Source organism: Squalius cephalus, assembly GCF_949319135.1.
Source record: "Squalius cephalus genome assembly, chromosome: 15".
NCBI lineage: Eukaryota > Metazoa > Chordata > Actinopteri > Cypriniformes > Leuciscidae > Squalius > Squalius cephalus.
This window is the reverse complement of record NC_137136.1, coordinates 13,985,524-14,005,358: the sequence shown is the minus strand read 5'-3', so window position 1 is coordinate 14,005,358 and position 19,835 is coordinate 13,985,524. Positions and strand designations below refer to the sequence as shown.

At 37.8% G+C, this 19,835-nt stretch overlaps 3 protein-coding genes across 4 annotated transcripts; 1 reads left to right on the top strand and 2 right to left on the bottom strand.

Annotated features, from left to right (window-relative positions):
* The first annotated feature begins 291 nt into the window (after window positions 1–291).
* On the top strand, window positions 292–2,761 carry LOC307172287 (uncharacterized protein). 2 transcript variants are annotated; one of them, XR_013823695.1, is made up of 5 exons: window positions 292–504; window positions 830–994; window positions 1,311–1,427; window positions 1,536–2,035; window positions 2,266–2,761. XR_013823695.1 is itself a non-coding variant. In XM_079894554.1 (4 exons), the coding sequence occupies exons 1-4, from the start codon at window positions 411–413 to the stop codon at window positions 1,583–1,585; spliced, it is 426 nt and encodes a 141-aa protein (XP_079750680.1). In that variant the 5' UTR covers window positions 292–410; the 3' UTR covers window positions 1,586–2,755. The 2 variants fall into 2 exon arrangements, 1 of the variants encoding a protein (XP_079750680.1); XM_079894554.1 differs by having other exon boundaries at window positions 1,536–2,755.
* Window positions 2,762–3,018: 257 nt separating this feature from the next.
* cct3 (chaperonin containing TCP1, subunit 3 (gamma)) lies at window positions 3,019–10,254 on the bottom strand. Its single transcript, XM_079894546.1, has 14 exons — window positions 10,143–10,254; window positions 9,491–9,552; window positions 9,351–9,401; window positions 9,182–9,244; window positions 8,995–9,091; window positions 8,620–8,737; window positions 8,280–8,466; window positions 5,269–5,418; window positions 5,043–5,175; window positions 4,878–4,959; window positions 4,261–4,441; window positions 3,724–3,969; window positions 3,470–3,601; window positions 3,019–3,313 (listed from the first exon to the last, which is right to left on the bottom strand). Exons 1-14 carry the CDS (start codon window positions 10,168–10,170, stop codon window positions 3,215–3,217), a joined length of 1,629 nt encoding a protein of 542 aa, XP_079750672.1. The 5' UTR covers window positions 10,171–10,254; the 3' UTR covers window positions 3,019–3,214.
* Window positions 10,255–10,943: 689 nt separating this feature from the next.
* Window positions 10,944–19,037, bottom strand: pdia7 (protein disulfide isomerase family A, member 7). The gene is made up of 13 exons (XM_079894548.1): window positions 18,787–19,037; window positions 18,373–18,451; window positions 18,111–18,228; window positions 17,281–17,388; window positions 16,989–17,118; window positions 16,196–16,309; window positions 15,920–16,045; window positions 15,666–15,848; window positions 15,436–15,544; window positions 13,329–13,457; window positions 12,876–12,955; window positions 12,700–12,757; window positions 10,944–12,622 (listed from the first exon to the last, which is right to left on the bottom strand). The coding sequence occupies exons 1-13, from the start codon at window positions 18,927–18,929 to the stop codon at window positions 12,533–12,535; spliced, it is 1,467 nt and encodes a 488-aa protein (XP_079750674.1). The 5' UTR covers window positions 18,930–19,037; the 3' UTR covers window positions 10,944–12,532.
* Window positions 19,038–19,835: the final 798 nt, after the last annotated feature.

Sequence of the window (19,835 nt, the reverse complement as noted above, 5' to 3'; positions counted from 1 at the left end):
AATAATGTATAGAAAGGTATAACTTTAGTTATCACAGCTTGTAAGTAAATACTTGTAATTAAATCAAAGCTGATATAAGAAGCCTCTTCGAGCAAATGAATGTATTATGCTGGAATTAATTCCATCCTGTTATTTTTTCATAAACATTTTTTTTTAAAGAATCAATCTTGTCTATCATTTTTGCGAGTGACTTTTTGTTAATAAATTAAATGCAAAAACGCAGTCCAGTGCTTGCGACGGTGGTCGTCTCTAACCTGTTCAACAAGTCCTAGTAGGCTACAATTTTTTGTCGGAGGGCAAAAAGTATTTCCTACTACCTGTTGTTATTTGACAGCTCGAGTACATGGAAAGTAGACGGCAGAACACCAGCACTTTAATATTCATATCAGACTGTATAAGTCTGAGTCAGAATGTCATCTCAAGGCCGAAGGAAACACAGCGCTTGTCTGTTTCGGATGAGGGAGAACTGCCCGTTTAGAAAGCTGAAGAGAAACGTGTGCAGTGGTAAGAAGACCGATGACAGAACTTGATTTATCAACTATTAATTAATAACGTATTAGTAACCCATAACGTATAAATAATAACCTGGCGAAAAAAAATATAATAAAAAAAATTGCTTTTGAAGAGAATAGTTATGGTTTGGCATGCGAGACATTTATCGTAACATACGTCTGCTTTTACCCTCGACGATAGTTTTGACCCGGCCTTGGGTGCATTTTTTGTTTTGTTGAATTACGAGTAATATTATCTGTTCATTGTGCCAGCCGTCTGTCGGAAGTTGCAAATTAAGTTATGTACTAGCACTTGTTTTATCAACCACAATGCACAGACTGCAGGAGCACGCTCGTGCCCACTGGAGGCCACTGGAGAACATGTGAACCCCCGCCTCAGGCAGGACCCTCCGTTTCAAACTGCGGGATCAACCGAGCCGTCGAAGTCAAGACCTTCTCTAGACCCCCCCAGTCTGCTTCCCATCTGCACGAAGAGTTCTCAGGTCAGCGTAAATGTAGCAACTAGTGCAGTTTCTAATCTTTGAATGCATTCAGTGTAGATACCTCTTTATTGTCCAATTTTATTGCATTTCTTGATAAAATGTGCCCTTTCCTCAGAACTAACAGCCTTCTGTGCTGTTACACAAAAAGAATTGCACAGAATTCTGTTCTGTTAAGACTTTTAACTAACTGGTCCCAAATGTGATTTTTAGTGGATCTTTAAAGTGTGATTCTACAGCAGCCAAAAAGCACACTGTTATTGTTATGCATGCATGGTATTAAATTATTAAAGCTATTGTTCCCCCTCTATCTGAACAGCTATGGACACAGATATGTATCCACCAACTGGTTCAAGTCACACAATATCAGACGATCTGGGACCTTCCAACATTAGCCTTAACCAGCAACGGTGCCTGTCCTCCGATACAATCATGGGTAAGAGAAGCAGGCAATGGCTCTGGCAGTGCTGTGAAGTGATCACCATATGCCTGATACATATTTCGTAAAGGATCATTTTTGATTCTTTTCCTTTTTCTCTGTCAGATCTAGACAGTAAAGTGGACCCAGAGACAGGAGAGCGAGCCCAGGGATGACGTCCTCATCCATCTCTCATGATCATAAATCTGTGGCATGCTGTCATTTGGTGTGAATGCTGAATTGCAACCCATGAATGATAGTAAATTTGAATGTATTTTGTCTCTAGGCAAGCACTGCAGACAGATTCAATACTTGTGGTGATGATGACAGATTAGGTCTGAGTTCCATACAGTGACAAATACTTGCAAACAGACTTGTAGAATAACTGATATTCATGGCACTTATGGGTGCTTTTCCCTTCTGGATGATTTGAAGTTAAGTGAATCTGAACACTTTCATTGGACTTAAGTGTTGTCCGTTTCTTTATCAGTGCATCAAACCGACAGTAAAAACTAATACATAATATTTTAAGGGTTATGATTTAGAATGAACTGTAATTTATGCACCAGTTACACTCGATGGTCCACTTTAAACATTCTACTAACTAAATAACTTTTCAACTTCATGTCAACTAACTATGGCCCGGTTTCACAGACAGGGCTTAGACTAAGCCAGGATTAGACCATAGATCAATTAGGACATTTAAGTAATTTTTATAAACATGCTTAGAAAAAAACATTACCGATGTGCATCTTAAAACTAAAAAGGCACTGATATATTTTTAAGATCAGTCAGTGCAAGTTTATTTCAGTGGAAACAGCTCAGACTTACATTTTAGTCTAGGACTAGTCTTAAGCCCTGTCTGTGAAACCAGGGGTAAGAGTATTAGTAGACTGTTAGGTTAGGGTTCATATAATAAGTTGGTTATAGTTAGTAGAATGTCTAGTGGACCATCAAAATAGAGTGTAAACGATTCAACTGTACTATTTCAATGTTGTTGTTTTTTATTGTACATTATTTTACAGCCACAGTCTCTAACATGTTGTAAATGCTGTGTTTGATAGCAGAAAAGATCCTTAAATGTTGTCAAAACAGCATGTTTCTATTAATGTCTGGTGCCTCAATTTGTTGACAAAATATCTGCATTAAATATTTAATGCAGAAACGACTGGTAACACTTTACAATAAGGTTCTATACACTGACCAAGATTTACAGCATCTATTGGAAGTACAGCATCTACTGTCAATGTTCTTCAAAATTAGCATTTGTATTAATATATCATGCACTTTAATGCATGTAAAAAAAATAAAAAGTCAAATAAATCCTAAAATACTGTTTTGTTTGCAAAGGTTGCAGCTGTCTTGATTTTTTTAAATTACCCTACAAATCATTGAATCATGGTTAACTACCAAGGTGTTATAAATAGCTTAATTTATATACAATTTGTAGGGTTTTCGGCACAAAGCAAAAAAATTCAAAACAACATGTTTAGATTTTGAAATTTATCACCGGTAGGAAATACAAAGTAACAATACAGGCAAAGTGAAGCACAGAGATACTAGCACAAACATCCTAAACCAATCCACAGTTGTTTCTTTTGCCAAAAAAAAAAAAAAAAAAAAACCGAGGTGAGAAGAGCTTCTGGCCTAATGACGCAACAGTGCAAATGGCTTTCTGATGAGAACATTGTGTTGGAGAATGGTGCTTTGCACAGATAAATGCTTGTGTATATATGCCCTTCATTTGCTGCGTTACTGTCCTTTCTGTACTCTGGTTCCTTCATCCTCTGTATCACCTGTTCCTTCTACTCCTGGCCCTCCATCGGTGCTCCACCCATCTGGTTATCTCCCTTCTTCTTGTGACCAGAAACGATGTCATCAATGCGCAGTAACAGGATGGCAGTCTAAATGAAAAGAAAAAAAAACATTTGTTAACAGTCCTATAAGAAAACCTTCCTCTGAGTTTAAATCAATGTATCTGTAGAGTTAAAAAAGAAAAAGAAAAAAAGGCTTTTTAAGACCTGCACAAAAAACATTTTTTAAATTAATTGTGTCTTTACCTCCACTGCAGTTTTGTAGGTCTGGGCTTTAACTGCCAGTGGTTCGCAGATCCCCAGCGGTTCCATATCAGCAAGAGTTCCTGTCTCTCCATTGACACCCCATGAGGTGTTGCCCTCCTGAGTGTGCTTGGCCTGGAAAAGAGTCCGAAACAGAGACCACTTAAACGGCAATTGAGTGTCAGTGACTCAGGAGAGGCAGTAACGTGCTGAGAGAAAAATAGAAGAATCTAAATGCGCTTTTTGAATCAACGTACCCTAAGGGAAGTGAGCACACGTATTGCTGATGCTCCACAGTTCTGGATGAGTGTGCGTGGGATGACCTCCAGGGCATGAGCCACAGCGCGGTATGGCCACTGCTCCACACCAGTCAGCGCTCGTGAACGCTCCATCAGCCGACGGGACACATCCATCTCCACTGCTCCACCGCCTGGCAACAGATTCGGGTCCAACAGGACGTTACGACAGACCTGCATGGCATCCTGTAGGTTTCGCTCCACTTCCTGAGAAAGCAGAGAAAGATCATCAGTCAAATGTTGACAAGTCAATTAACCTGTGCAAAATCCCCTGGTACCAGAGAACTCTGAAGCTGAGCTGATCAAATATTCAACAAATGGCCTGTTGAAATATCTAAGCACCTCTTCCTGAGGGCTGCTCTGACTATAGAGACCTTTGTTAGACTCTTTATAATGATTAAAATGCACTCTCATTAATCTTCCTCTGAGCGTTGCACTGTCATGAATCTTTAACAATGGCCCCAGACTCTTTAGTACCCCCTTCCTGTCGTCTCTCACCGCTAAGATCTCCTTGCTGGCTCCTCTGAGCAGAATGGTGCAGGCTTTGGGGTCTTTACACTCTGTCACAAAGGTGAAATACTCATCACCGATCTTCTTCACTTCAAACAGGCCAGCTCCCGTACCTACATCCTCTTCACGGAGCTCGTCCGTTCTGCTGGCAATACGCGCACCACATGCTCTGAGAGAGACAAGCAGAGGTTGAGTAACTTTTTGACCAATACATTCATAACTTTTACAGTAGTTTCTGGAAAATTACTGGTTCAGGGTTTTCAGTCATTTTGATTACGAACCATCACTTGTAACTATAAAAATTGTTTTGGGTACTTGAGATAAAGCTAAATAAGTAAAATAAACAAACAGATGAAAAACTTCAAAATCAGAAATGTTGCCATGGCAACTAATTGAAATAAGTTGAAGAACTAAAACTAAAAAGCTATATAGAAAAAAAACTAACAAAAATGACAAAGGCACACTAGAACAAACAAATGTATATATTCGAACCAAGAAAACTGTTAACTTCTTGCATGCAAGTTTGGCAAAATAAACAACCATTTTATGTAATAAACTACAGAAGAAAAATGAAAATATATTGTCAAAAGCAGATATTTCTGCACCTTGCAATGCGGTTGTTGTCCGTCTTTCTTACACGACGGATCGCAGTGATGTTTGCTTTGACCAGATAGTGCTGAGCCAGATCTAGAGAAATGACAAAGAAATTAATTTACCCCACATGTGATCTGAACAGACCACCACATGACTGCATGAGAGCTCATATGTACCAGAGATGCCCTTCTCAGTGAAGATCAGGTCAGGTTTGAGACGAATGATGTCTTCACAGATCTGCTGGATGTACTCTTCCTCCATCTGCAGGATGCGGGAAAAGTCTTCCTCACGAGTAATCTCAATATCAGTCTGAGGGGGGAAAGAAAAGAGTCAAAGGTTAAGCTTTTACTAAATATGCATATATATTCAATAGGGGATTTATGGATTTAGACAAAACCTCACCTGACTCTCACCCTTCTTGTACTCCAGAGAGCAGTCCAGCAGAACAATTCTGGGGTTCTTAATCAGTCTTCGCATACGGGGATGAGTTACATCCTTGTTTACCATTACCCCCTTCAGCACACATGAGTCCTCAATGAAGCCACCAGGTACCTTTACACACACAAAAAGTGCATTTAGGTAAACAGACACCACATAGCACTTAAAACGATCAGTTTAAAGTCAAGGTAAATTGCCATTTGTAAACCATTAAAAAATAGGCTTAATTTTACCCATTGGGAATTGGATCATCTATTGGTCTTTTTTTTTTTTTTTGGCTAGATCTGACAATTGGTTAACATCATTGAACTTCTGCAACTTAAGTCTCATCACAAAAGAGTTGAAGGTGAAGAGCAAGTGATTAGAATTTTCTAGTGGTATTTGTTTTTAATGACCCTACAAGTACAATTAAACCATCAAAATATGAGGAAAATATTTTATATTAATAATAATAAATTGAGAGGTCTAATCCAAATTAGGGGTGTAAACCGGACAGCTCATCATGATACAATATCGATTCTCTTAGCCGGCGATACGGTATTTGCAGATACCTCAAAATTCTGCGATACGATTACGGCTATATTGATTGATTTATCGATATTTAGATATTATGTGCCAAGTTTAATTAAACTCTTTGAAAATTGCACACCCTCTCCCATTTGGGACATTTACAACAGAAGGGTTAATTTGCAAAAACAGAGAACTATCAATCAAACTGCAGCAGGGTTGTTTTAAGTAATAATAACTTAAAAAAAAAAAAAAAAAAAAAAAAGGTTACAGGTTACTTAAATTAAAGTTCAAAGTAATTTTTTTATATATTAAAAGTTTGTTTTTTTAGCAAAAGCAGATAACTCCACATTTCATGTTTCAGAGTTAAACAAAACCAAGTAATTGCTATTTAATAAAACACTCGGTTAGGCTAATCTTTGTAACGTTAATCTCCTCCACTGACATCGACGCCTGACAAACTTTATTGTTGTGATTACACGCAATACAGGGAGCTTTTCCCTCACCACTGTAACGTGCTGCTTTAGCAAGGTTCCATGAAAAAGTTTCAGCTTTTATTTTCCTTTTATGCCCGAAGAAGATTTCACAGGTTCATCAAGTTTATTGAAATGATCCATCCTCAATTTATACTTCTGCGTCAAGTGTACGCCGTAGGCTAAGATCTTGCGGTCCGCGTCGTTGCGACGTGTAGTTAGGGTACGACGTATGATACACGTCTCTGCGTATGCTACGCCGTACCTACTGCGCGCACCCGACGCAGAAGTATAAATTGGCCTTTAGTCAGCTTTGACGAAACTCCTGTCAGCTGGCCCGTCTTTTCGAAGTGACTAGCAGCCTTGTCACCTGACCTGAATACTGCGCACTGATTCGCTAACACGGACTTATGTGGTTTACAAACAACAAGGGTGCTTGTCGGTTTCTGCTGTAAAACATTAACTCGCGATGCCTTGACAGTGGACAATACCGGCTTTTGTGACAACCTTCAGTCAATCTTGTCAGGAGTCTATTTCAGATGAGGAGATAAACTTTACAAAGACACACCAGCAGACAGTATGGTGAGTAAACGAAAATCCACGCTTTGGCGGAGATTCTTAGACGGACGTTACGTAAGGATGTGGAGAGTGTCAAAATAAAGTATATAACCGTATATCGATATTTTACGTGTGGCATCGATGAAACGTCTAACATGCATTGATTCATATCGATGTATTGTTACACCCCTTATCCAAATCCAAGTCTTTTGAAGAGACATGATGGGTTTATATGATGAACAGATTTACAACGACACATACTGTAGTAAACATGGATGTTCAAATGCTTGCATGGTGCGCGAAAACAGTGAGTAAACACAGAATTACAATTTATGGAGGAACTAACAGTTTACAGTTTGGGAAGTCATTTTGACACGCTTTCTTGCGTTAGAACTGTGATTAATTGCATTGATCATCTGAAGCACACGGGCTGCCGGAACGTCAATCAAAGTGAAAGCGCAAACATGATTGAAATCACCATATCACAATTCGTTTTAGTAGCATGATTATTCAAAGCATTTTAGGTGGTTAATTCTTATATGTATAGTGCATTAACAGTAGGAGAGTCTGTGTGTGCACGGCTTGATTGTATAAGAGATCCAACCAATTCCTGCATTGAAAGCGCAAGTACTGCGCGAAAAAAATTAAAGTGTACGGAGTTTTAGTGACATTACTAAACTACTATATATAATGTTGAATATCAAGTACAATAATGCAATGGGAGAATTTTTGTGGGACCTGATAATAATAAAATAATAATATAATTTTAACAATAAAGTAAAAATTAAAAAAAAACTCTCGTCTTTATTCTCGCTTAAAATACTGCGATAGTATTGTGAGTTCAGTATCGCGATTTGTATCGAATCGTGACATGAGTGTATCTTTACACCCCTAGTGAAGATATTTTTTTCCTAGACCCGACATCTCTTTTGGCCACTACTGTATATAACTGCGTTTCCACCACAGGAACTTTCCCCAGGAACTAGGAACTTTGGGGTGGTACTCGGTGTGTTTCCACTGCAGGAACCAGGGTCTAAATGAGGTTCCAGGTAAAACATTTCCCCCACAGAAAGTCCCTGCTTGCAAGGTAGTTATTTTTCAAAGTTCAGGAACTTTTGGGGGTGGAACTTGGGCGCTGAACATGCTGATTGGTCGACTCCACGCAGCATTTCATTTCAACCACCAGTTTTTAAAAATCTGTTACAGTGCATGCAGTCCTACATCACCGGACTTGATTTGCCTAATCTTCGATGTACTTTAGACCGCGGTGGAAATGCAGAAAGCAACCGGTCTGGGAGGAAAAAAGTTCCTGGGACAAATTGTTCCGGGTAATTTCGGTGGAAACGGGGCTTATGATGCATTTTAATTTCATGTAGGCTTTAAAATAAGAGAAGTAAACAACAGGAAAAATGGAAAATCCTCTCAGCTATGTCCTACCTTCTCGACTTTGGCATATTTCTTAATGTCGATCTCCTTGCGTCCGTTTTCCTCTAGCTCAACAGTACGGACAGCATCCAGAGCGATGTTACAGGCCAAGATGGACCAGCGACTGAGCGCTTTGGTATTGATGGCGGAGTTTATTATCTTCAACATCATGTCACGATTATTCACATCTACTGGGGTGCTGTGAGAGAGAGGAGGTTGTAGAGAAACTATCAGACTCAAAAACATCTCATCCTACCACAGCCAATCATCCACCATACCAATCCACTGATAAACTTGGCTGCTTAATGATTGAGAGCTCATACAGACAATTAAACTAGTTGGGTGTGATTACCTGATGTCTTTGAGTATGTTCAACATGTCATCCAGAGCCTGTCTGTATGCACTGATCACCACGGTAGGATGCATCTGCTGTTCCAGAAACTGCTCAGCCACAGCCAGCATCTCACCCGCTGTACACAGAATGTTACGTTAGGATTTGAGCATGTCAAATGATTTGTCAAATGACTATTTTCTACATTATTTATATAATAATTAGATTATTATATAATAATAATCTAATAATACATTGTTTTAATGTTACTAAATTAGAAAAGTAATTATTCACGTAAACATTAAAACCAAAACCTAATTCTTTCTGTATTTGTACATGGTTACACAGACTCTGTCTGTACTGACACACATCAGTGAGAACACAGATGACCCTCACCCAGAATAATTACAGAGGTGGTCCCATCTCCAACCTCCTCATCTTGTGTGCGGCTAATCTCAATCATGGACTTGGCAGCAGGGTGCTGGACCTGGATCTAAATGCCACAGAGAGAACATTAGGTTAATAATTATTAAACACAAAACAAGCATCTTAGTTGACAAATCAAAGCTCATGGAGTGATCACCTCTCTCAGAATGGCATTGCCATCATTGGTCATGACAATACCACCCATGGGATCCAGCAGCATCTGCACACAGAGAACAAAACATTTCCTCAAACATAGAGCAATTACAGCAATATCAGGCCTCACAATGGACCAAAATATAAATGTGAACTGAACATCAGAAACACACCTTCATCATAGCCCTTGGTCCCAGACATGTCCTGATGACATCAGCTATGGTCTGAAAAGGGAAGATGAAGCAGCAGGTTAGCGGTTTTGTTCAATTTGACGTCAGCAAGTTGTTGCAAAAATAAAAAATAAAAGACCCACTTTTGCCGCAGTGATGTTTCCTATCTGGACCTTCCGTCCAGATTCCCTCTTGGTGTTCTGACCTGTAATGAACAGAAACAGAGCCAGTCTGCATTAACTCAGCTTCTTAATTTTTTATTCAATAAGGACAAATAAAAGCACACACTCCTTCTCTAACATCTAAAATCTCTTTTCGAACACAAAAACAATACCTGACCCATGCTAATTGAGAAAATATCAATTATGCTATCAGTCAAAACATGAAGTGGGTGCAGCTCTGGTCAGCACACACACTGCGCCGTTAGCCTGCTGCTAGCTTATTCATTACTTTGAAACGTCCGTTAGACAGAACCTACTGCAGGGTAAATTTAGCAAATAACTGCGAATTGAGCAGCGTTCGTTTGAATATTGACTGTGTAACTTGTTGTGCAATGTCTTAAATAACATTACTATTAATAAGCAATGTTAGCTACGAGGCTAACACAATGACTAATCTGAACACTGACATGAGCTTGTCAGACACGCGAGGCCCCCGTGCCACACTAGTTAGCTTAGCATCTAGCACTACCACGTGAATAAAACTCCTTTTTGAACTGTTACCGAGTCCAGTGACGGGTCATACTAAAGCTACGATTGCACATTTACAGAGGGAATAATGGGGGAGAGCACTTACTAAGCACGAGAACCGGTCTGCCCATCATGTTTGCGGCGAGGTTTAGATCACCGGTACCGGACAACGCACACAACGGTAAGAGGAGAGGATGCACGAGGCGTGGCTGGGGATTCAGCCACACAGTGGACCAATAAGCAAACGAGACGCATTTGGCATACACCTATCTCCACCAATCAAAGATAGTTCCCCAATGCTTGTAGGCGGGTCTAGACTGGAGCAGAACTGAAAAGTTCTCGAAAGAATCCTACGAGAACAGTCAAGATGAATAATTCCAAGCTAAAAATTAAAACTTGCACATTAAAAGAACAATTTAAGTTTTAAATCAAAATCTACATTTAGTTAAATTATTATACTATTTTATGATATCTAAAATAGTTTTTAGAAAAAAAAATCGAAGGAGTATATTTCAAAATGTATGCTATGACGTCTACTCTACACTAAAAAAATGTAAGTTATTTTAATGGGAGAAAATGCAAAACAATATTACAGTAAACACTATTAAATGGTTAACCAAGCTGGAGGTGATTTAACCTCCAACTATTATAAGGTAACATTAAAAATAAATTAATGTACTGAAAAATAAACTAATAAAGAAAGATTTACAAAAGAAAATATATTTAACAAGACAATATCAATATTTATGCTAAAATTATTTTACATGTTTAAATTGTTAAAATTACATTTTATATAAAACTGTTTTTGGATCATAAAATGAAACAAAAAGCTAATCTTGATGTGTAACCTTTAGAACAGTAGGCCTACTATAAAAGATATAACAAAAATATGCTACAATACACAGAGTAAAGTGTCTGTCCATTTCTTTATTGTGTCTGCAAACACAAAACACTCCCCTTTGTAATTACATGAACAGTTCAAGAAATAAATGTCAAACTTCTAAAAGCCTGGGAACAGTTGTTAACATCTCATGTCCTCACATGTATGGATAGAGGATTTTATCCAAAATGAGCCCTTACAGAACTTTCATTTGATAAGACAGATATGAGTAGGTAGTACAGGCACCCCAACCCTTTTCAGACAGTTATTTCACAGTCGTCAACTACTTACAGAATTTCTAACATCCAACAGACTTGAAACAAAGTTTTATAGTAATATCTGAATGAACTATGAAGAGATTGTGTAACTAAAGTACCAACACATTTTGTAAACTAAACAAGCCAGCATCTAGCAGTGAATGCTCTTAACTTAAAAGCATTCAGTCAATGGAACACTTTAGGATGCTACAGTAACATGTATGTGATAAGTGACCTATAAACAGTCTCTCTTTAAATAAAGAGACAGGAAATTAGTATATTTCACATATGCAGTGCATTTTGTTATAAAAGACAGAGAATAAAAGAAAACTAGGGCAACTTGGCAGCAGGTTGTTAAATAACATATGTAAATACAGCATTTTAAAGGGTTAGTTCATCCAAAAATGAAAATTCTGTCATCATTTACTCTCCCTCATGTTGTTCCAAACCTGTATGACTTTCGTTCATCTTCGGAACACAAATGAAGATTTTTTTTTTTAATAAAATCTCAGCGATTTCTGTCCCTCCATTGACAGTCCACACAACTACCACTTTGACGCTTCAAAAAGTTCATAAAGAGATCGTAAAACGAATCCATATGAACTGAGCGGTTTAGTTCTAGTTTTCTGAAGAGACATGGTCATTTTATATGATGAACAGATTGAATTTAGACTTATTCACATAACATTGATCAGTGAACATAAACAGAAACTCAATCGAATCTGCTTGACATGCAATAACAAACCTCATTGGTTCTTGTGGAAGCTCAAACGTTCTACGCAACAGTAATGAACCTCATTGGTTCTCGAATGTCAAGCGAACATGCATGAGCTTTGGTTTACCACAACTGATGTGTGCGTTGATTGTTTATATGTGAATTAAAGGCTCCATTAATTCTGTTCAACATATAAAGCAATCGTGTCTCTTCAGAAAATTTTTAATTAAACTTCTAAATTCATATGGATTCATTTTACAATCTCTTTATGAACTTATTGAAGAGTCAAAGTGGTAGTTGCATAGCTGTCAATGGAGGGAGAGAAATCAATCAGATTTCATTTAAACTATCTTCATTTATGTTCCGAAGATGAACGAAAGTCTTACGGGTTTAAAACGGCATGGTGGTGAGTAAAAGATGACAGAATTTTCATTTTTGGGTGAACCCTTTAAATATAATTATTGTAAATTACATTCCATATGTGTCCAGTTGTGTATTGACTAACATTTTACAAGTGATGAATTCAATCATGTGCTTCGATGATCCCAATGGATGTGATGAATAGCTGCGTGTGACATCTGGTTGAAGTTCAGTGTGGGTCTGTGCATTTCTCCACCTGATATATTCAGCATCTTTATGTCTTTTTACAGTTCATCCCTTGATTCATCCAAGATGACTGGATGTGTGGCCTCTTTCTTTAGGTAGGTGATGAAGTCACTAACCTCACGACCACCCTGCAGGACAAAACTGCTTAAGCAACATTGTAGTCAAATTGTCTTGTAATAATCTGTGTGTGCATGATCATATTCACCTCATATCGCAGTGGATGGTCTTTTTGTCCAGAGGGCACAAAGTAAATGGTTGGAAATCTGCAGTTTAGACAAAATAGGTGATGAATCAAGAAAAAAAAAGGCTGAATATCACTGAATGTCTGTTGTAATGGACTATAAATAGATCAGAGACATAAAGAGAGACACAGAATGTTACCCTTGGACATCATAATTTGTGGGCACATCATTAGCTGTGGCGTCCATTTTAGCAATGACAATGTTGGGGTCCCCAGAGAGCTAAGACACACACACAAAATCCAAATAATGAGCATGAGGTCCACGGTGGCTTTATTTCTTGAAGTACTACAGTTCAAAGGATTGTGGTCAGTACGATTTTTTTTGTAAAGAAATTAATACTTTCATTCAGCAAGGCTGAATGCATTAAAATGAGTAGTGTTAAGACATTTAAAGTTACAAGATTTCAAATCTGAATCATGAATCTTTCAAATGAATGCTTTGAATGCATGAAAATATTAATCAGCACAGTTGTTTTCAACATTGATAATCTATCATCTATCAAAAACAATCTTACCAACCCAAACTTTTGAATAGTAGTGTATGCCTGATAAAAAATGATTTATAATGTATATAAATTGTGTTAAAAAAAAACCTTTTCTCCAAGCTCCTTGTACTTGGGCTCCAGGCTCTTGCAATGGCCACACCAGGGAGCGTAAAATTCAACCAACACATCCTTTTCTGGATCATTCACAATCTCATCAAATGTGTCAGCAACCACGACCTGTGGAACCGTATATTAGTCCAGTCATTTTAAGCCAAAATGGGTGTCAACCTTGAACAAATTGAAACAGAAGCAAACTCAACTGATTTTGTATCCTCAATATGTCCTGAGTAAGGAAAAAAAAAGCCCAGAAGAATCCCTTAAGTGGAAAGTTTCGAAAAATACCCAAATATAGCCTATTCATTCTTTTTCTTACGTGAATAGGGTACAAATTTTAACCTTTAGATATCACCATGAAAATTACTGAGTTGATTGCTTACATCAAGACAAACAAAAAATGTATTACAAGTTTTTTTTAATTGTTTGTAAACATGGACAAAAGGTACACAATCTAATTACGTATGTGCTAATTTGCATAAATACCACAACAGATCTAAACATTGGATATAGCCAGTGTTGGGAAAGTTCACTTTCTACATGAACTAGTTCAAAGTTCAGTTCACAAATTTTTAAATGAACTAGTTCAGTTCATAGTTCATACTCAAAATTTTGAACTAAGTTCACAGTTCCAAAAATGAACTAGTTCATAGTTGTTTTTTTCCATGTTGCTGCGAGATATTATTTTTCAAAATGATTGCCACAGCCCATATAGAACCACAGACAATTATTTTATCAGTTTTAACACTGAAGCTATGCGTCAGATTTTTTCCATCCTCACCGACCTTGTCATAAAACTCGTTTAAATGATCATACGACGCCTCCTTGCTGCTTTTTGTTTTGATTTGTAACGTAAGTGATGAGTTGTTCATGAATGATCCATTCATTGCGTCTGTCACGTGACAAATGAACGAAAGACTCGGAAGGTAAAGTAATTATTTGTTCCCTGTAAACGATTTTTGACTGCATTATGATGATTTCTTAATTCAGAATATGATCAAGATTGCATAGGTGGATGTGTTCTGGGAATTTGGCAGTTAATAGTATAACATTTAAAGCCCCTTAAATGAATGAAATGACTCGAAAAAAGATTTGTTCATTTTGATGAACGAGATCGAACAAGAGAGTCAGTAGACACTGGTGGCTGGTATTGCCAGATTGGGTGTTTTTCCGCTACATATAAAGGCCGGTTTACGGTGTGTTTTAGCCGGGTTTTCGCCTGGAAGGCTCTATAGAAATTTGGCACTCTATTGAACGAAGTTAAACTGAGAGAGTGTGGCGTTCACAGACACCAGAATGAACGAGTTCACAGTAACGTTCATCAGGCAGTAATGCGGTACGTTCAGTTCACGTTCGCCCAAAATATGAACGAGTTCATGAACTATCGTTCAATGAACGCGTTCAGGCACAACACTGAGTATAGCCAGGTGAAAATGTCTTGTTGAATCTTGTTGACACATAACAGTAAAATACTTAATGTTAAGGTCTGAATGGAACCCATTTAGGCTACCCATGAACATTAATACATAGAGGCAGGAAGTACTTTAGAAAGCAGCCTTTATTAATTTTTAAGAGATGGGGTTTGGGGCTGGGTCTGTGTGACTGTTTCTGGGGGACGAGTCTGAGGGAAGAACAGGAGACAATGGTAAGGAGAATGCAGAAGACAAAAGGTAGGCAAAATGAAAAAGTGAATCCCCAGAAACAGTCCCACTGTTGTGCACCGTTTGTTAACAAACAATTAAAAACAACTTGTAATATATTTTTTGTTTGTCTTGATGCAAATAGTCAACTCAGTAATTTTCATGGTGATATCTAAAGGTTAAAAATTTTACCCTATTCACGTAAGAAAAAGAATGAACAGGCGTATGAATAGGCTATATTTGGGTCTTTTTCGAAACTTTCCCCTAATGGTATTCTTCAGGGCTTTTTTTTTTTTTTCCTTACTCAGGACATATTGAGGATACAAAATCAGTTGAGTTTGCTTCTGTTGCAATTTGTTCAACCTTTTTTCATAAAATGACTGGACTATATGTGATGTATACCAGAAAACATTATTATCTTAAAACATTAAAGACAAAAACACCTTTGTGGGTCCATGTACCTTGACAAGGTCATCGTTGGACTCTGGAACAGGTTCAGACTTCACATATTGTTTCAATCTTTTAGCAAAGTAATCCTCCAGGAACTTCTCCAAGGACTTGCCATCTCGCCTACAGAACCAAACATAGTTCTAAAACCCTTTTAAACCTTTCTAAAACCAATAGATTTTTCTAAAATCTATTGATTGTGACAACAGAAAAGCACTATGTGGAGACTAGTCGCAAGACTCACGTGAATTCTTCCTGCATGGAGTACTTATGTCCCGCTCTGGTCCGGATGGTGACGAGGGGAATGTCTCCTCCCTCAACCGAACCCACACCAAACTCCTCCTCAAGCTCATCCTGGAACTCCTGTCGATCAGCCACCGCAAAACTCAGACCTTGATCCCGGAACTGTGTTGCCACCTTCATTATTCTGAGAGAAAAATAAAAATATATAAAAGACAAGGAATGATCCAATAAGGAATCCAATAATTGGGCGCTCACCTGTTCCTCCAGTAGTTTGTGCCTTTGATATTTCGTACATAATCTACATTGTAATACGCTGTAAGCAGGTCACTTCCTTTCAGAATGTCCCTATTTTCTGTGGTCAGATGTGGACATAGACCAAATCTAAAGCAGAGCAAGAAAAAAATAACAGAAAATGACAGAAATAGGAACATATGGGCAAACAAATCACAATAAATCAAATTGCATATGTATGTTGGGTTACAACTGTTTGACCAATTTCCCCCAAAATATTCAAGCATAAAAGAAACATACACATTGTTTCTGATGAATGTACGGAGAGAGGAAATCGAAATGGATTCTGTGTATTTCACCACATTGTCCTCAAACTTGCTGTTTAAGCGAGGGGGACGAAACAGTAGAACACACCTGCAAAGCAAGAGACATAGAAGCCAATGTTAGAACAAAAAGGAAACAGTAGCTGCAATGCAAGTAATGGGTTGTACATTTTCTGTCATTCTCTATTTTTGATAAACTGATGTTTTAATTTTCGCTGAATTGTATAGATGTGTGCCATTCCGAATGATTTCTTAGATGCCACACTGAGGATGGAGAAATTCATTTTATTGTACAAATGTCAAGCAATCTGGCTGATGGCTGTTCTTAGTGGTTTAAGCTAGAAATCTCTGACCTTGATGAAAAAATACTTTTCAAAATACACAGTTCATATTGATATATCAAATATACCTAAATGTATTCTGTAAATCTTTTAATGTAAAAAATGTGAATCTTGATATAACAAAATATTACCATTTCCAATAATTAAAAGTAAAGGACATTATATGGCCTACTTGTATACAACCTCTTAAACCCATTTTACCTTTGGGTATCTGATCTTATCTTTATCTGTGCTGTCAAATACGGTATGGTATTTGAGCAATTTTTCAGATTAAATATTTTCAAGTTTTGGTAGAGACGTTTTTGGTCAGCGCAATCTCTGACAGCAAGTGGAAAAAGGGATGTTGAGGACATACTTTAACATGAAATATTGATCATATTTTGCTCAGTTTCACAAATTGATGTTTCCTTCATGTTCTGTCATACATACTCTCCATCTACCCCATATTTCAAGCCTGTTCCCACATCAGTGGAATGAGCAAATCGATAGCTGTCCCTCAGGGCACCGGAGACCTTCAGAAACTCTGCAAGCTGTGCACTATCTTCCCCAGAGAAAAAGCCTGAGATGAACAGAGACAAGAGGGCAAGATACGAACGGAGAGAACTTCAGCCTTTTTCAGTTCCAAAAGATGAATGCAGAAGTCAAATCTGATTTGTTTTGACCTTCTGCTGCAGGAGCGATTCAACATGTTTTGGCAGGTATTACAAACTCAGCTACTCACCCACCACACTGGCCTCATAGTTGTCGGTAAAATAATCCAAATCTGCCTCACTGTGCAGAGCCACAGAACTTGGGCCTGCTTGCTTCTTCATGTAGCTCACAATGCCATCTATTTCAGATCAAGATATAGGTATGCAAGTAACTAAAATAGTTACAGCCAAAAAAGGAAACCACAAAATAAAACATATAATACCGTTCAAAAGTTTGGGGTCAGTAAGATTTTCTTCAAAGAAATTAATACTTTTATTCAGCAAGGATGAATTGTTCAAAAGTGACATTAAAGGCATTTATGACTTACAACATATTTCTATTTCAAATAAATGCTGTCCTTTTGAACATTCCATTCATCAAAGAATCCCGAAAAACAAATGCATTTTGGTTTCAACAAAAATATTGCATAGCACAACTATTTTCAACATCGATAACAATAAGAAATGTTACTTGTGCACCAAATACTTTCTGAAGGATCATGTGACACTGAAGACTGGAGTAATAAGCTGGTGAAAATGCAGCTTTGCCATCACAGGAACAAATGACATTTTAAAATATATAAAAATAGAAATTGTTTATTTTAAATTGTAATATTTCACAATATAATTGTTTTACTATTATTTTTAGAGACCTCTTTTAAAACATTTTTTTTTTAAATCTTACCAACCCAAAACTTTTGAACAGTATTGGGTACTATGCGGTTATCCGGACCACACCTGACCAAACGTGACCCACCAGTGACGGGTAGGTTTAGGGGCGGGGTTGGGGTAGGTCATCACATGTGGTCCGGATAACCGCATAGTACCCAGTATTGTATGCATGGGCACAAAAAGTATCAACCTGCTGTTCTGGGCCCATCATAAGATCCAGCATCCTCTCCGTTGCGGAAGATTTTAAGGGTGGGGTATCCATTCACTCCAAAACGTTCACAGATCTCAGAGTTCCCAGTGCAGTCAACCTGATCAAAGAACAGGAAAGAGACACATTCACTATAGAAATATATATAGAAGCACAATCTTGCAGAATGAGTCCGCTGTGTAGCATTAAAGAAGACTGAAGATTGAGCTAGGTAACAGGAACTGATGGGTCCATCACTCCTCACCTTTGCCAGAGACAGTGTCCCTTTCAGCTTTGTGGCAGCAGCCTCATATTCTGGAGCGAGACGCTGACAGTGTCCACACCTGTGGTCACATCATATGTTAATGATACATTGTTAATTCATTGCACTATTTTAACTGTCAGTTTCAGGTTAAAATGGATCTAAAGGGATTCATAGTTGTTTAAATCAGAGAATTGTGAATGCGTATCATAGTTTAGCTTCATGCACCTCTGTCATAATTTAGATTCATGCACTGTGCATTAACACAACCATTGTCACTCTCTAGACAGATCCCAGACATTAACGTTAATAAAAACCCAGCTTAAGCTCGTTTCGCTGTTAATTACAACTACACTACAACCTGGCAGCAGCTAAATTGATACTTTCGTAGAATTATAACATATAACTGGGACATACCAAGGTGCGAAGAACTCCACTAGCAGAGTCTCGTGCAAGGCTGCGGTCCGGTCAAAGTCAGAGTCTCCGAGCTCGAGCACATCGCTGCCCTGCGCACACCACACAGTGAAAACTAGACAGATGATAAACCATGGTAAACGCATTTTTACTGGTGTCAGAGGACGGATACTATGAGACGCGTGAATGATAAAGTTAGCCCCGCAGCGTGAGATGCTGCTCAGAGTAGCAGCAGATGTAGGTATGGGTCGCCTGGAAGCCCATAAAAGCTCTGTTCTCCTGGCAGAACGCGTTTGATAAATTCAGCACATTGATTTGAAATAAAACCTACAAACACACTAATAACAAACTAATAGCAATACTAATAATAAAAGTGTAGCGGAAAGTTTGTTTATTATATGTAAATATATAGCATGCAATTTATTGTGTGTTTGTGTGTGTGTGTGTGTGTGTGTGTGTGTTTGGGATTCCCGATTCCCAGTTCCCAGTTCCCTCCAATTTTAGCTCAATGCATTTAAATGACGACCAAGCTAAATGTGCCATTATCGTAATTGGGTTTTGTCTGTTTGTTTTCACTTTATAACATATAGAAATAAAAATTAATTCATATTCTATAACTGCTACTTGTTGGTAAGCAAAAAGAACAAATTAAATGAAAAGTCTTACGTGGCAAATCATGCGACCGGCTGCAGCACACAGGATTTTTTACACTAGAGGTTTAAAAAAAAAAAAAAAAAAAACTCAACCAAAGGAAAAGGTATGCAGTGATTTATTTTTGCACTAGGGGTCACCATTAGATGCATCATATTAGAAGAGGCTTATTTGACAAAAGGATGCTCTTTTGGGAGTTTGACTTGGCAGTTGAGGACAGATATTAAATCAGAATAATATAATATAATAATATTTAAGATATATCACAAGCAAGAGTGATGTTATTATGAATAAAATATAATCTGATATTCAACAAGTTCTGACTGTGACATTGCTTTAATGTAACAAAAGTCAATATTGGGGAATTTAAATACAGTCAATGATAAACAGTAATTTGTCCC

What these genes read in the sequence shown, in the direction of transcription:
- LOC307172287 (XM_079894554.1), top strand. Translation starts at nt 411, where the DNA reads ATGTCATCTCAAGGCCGAAGGAAACACAGCGCTTGTCTGTTTCGGATG. An exon ending in GAAGAGAAACGTGTGCAGTG is followed by an intron (nt 505 to 829) that starts GTAAGAAGACCG and finishes CACAATGCACAG; the next exon opens with ACTGCAGGAGCACGCTCGTG. An exon ending in GTCCTCCGATACAATCATGG is followed by an intron (nt 1,428 to 1,535) that starts GTAAGAGAAGCA and finishes TTTCTCTGTCAG; the next exon opens with ATCTAGACAGTAAAGTGGAC.
- cct3 (XM_079894546.1), bottom strand. Translation starts at nt 10,170, where the DNA reads ATGATGGGCAGACCGGTTCTCGTGCTTA. An exon ending in GAAACATCACTGCGGCAAAA is followed by an intron (nt 9,402 to 9,490) that starts GTGGGTCTTTTA and finishes TTCCCTTTTCAG; the next exon opens with ACCATAGCTGATGTCATCAG. An exon ending in GACAACAACCGCATTGCAAG is followed by an intron (nt 4,442 to 4,877) that starts GTGCAGAAATAT and finishes TGTCTCTCTCAG; the next exon opens with AGCATGTGGTGCGCGTATTG.
- pdia7 (XM_079894548.1), bottom strand. Translation starts at nt 18,929, where the DNA reads ATGCGTTTACCATGGTTTATCATCTGTCTAGTTTTCACTGTGTGGTGT. An exon ending in GTGGAGTTCTTCGCACCTTG is followed by an intron (nt 18,452 to 18,786) that starts GTATGTCCCAGT and finishes ATGTGACCACAG; the next exon opens with GTGTGGACACTGTCAGCGTC. An exon ending in TGATGGGCCCAGAACAGCAG is followed by an intron (nt 17,389 to 18,110) that starts GTTGATACTTTT and finishes GATCTGAAATAG; the next exon opens with ATGGCATTGTGAGCTACATG.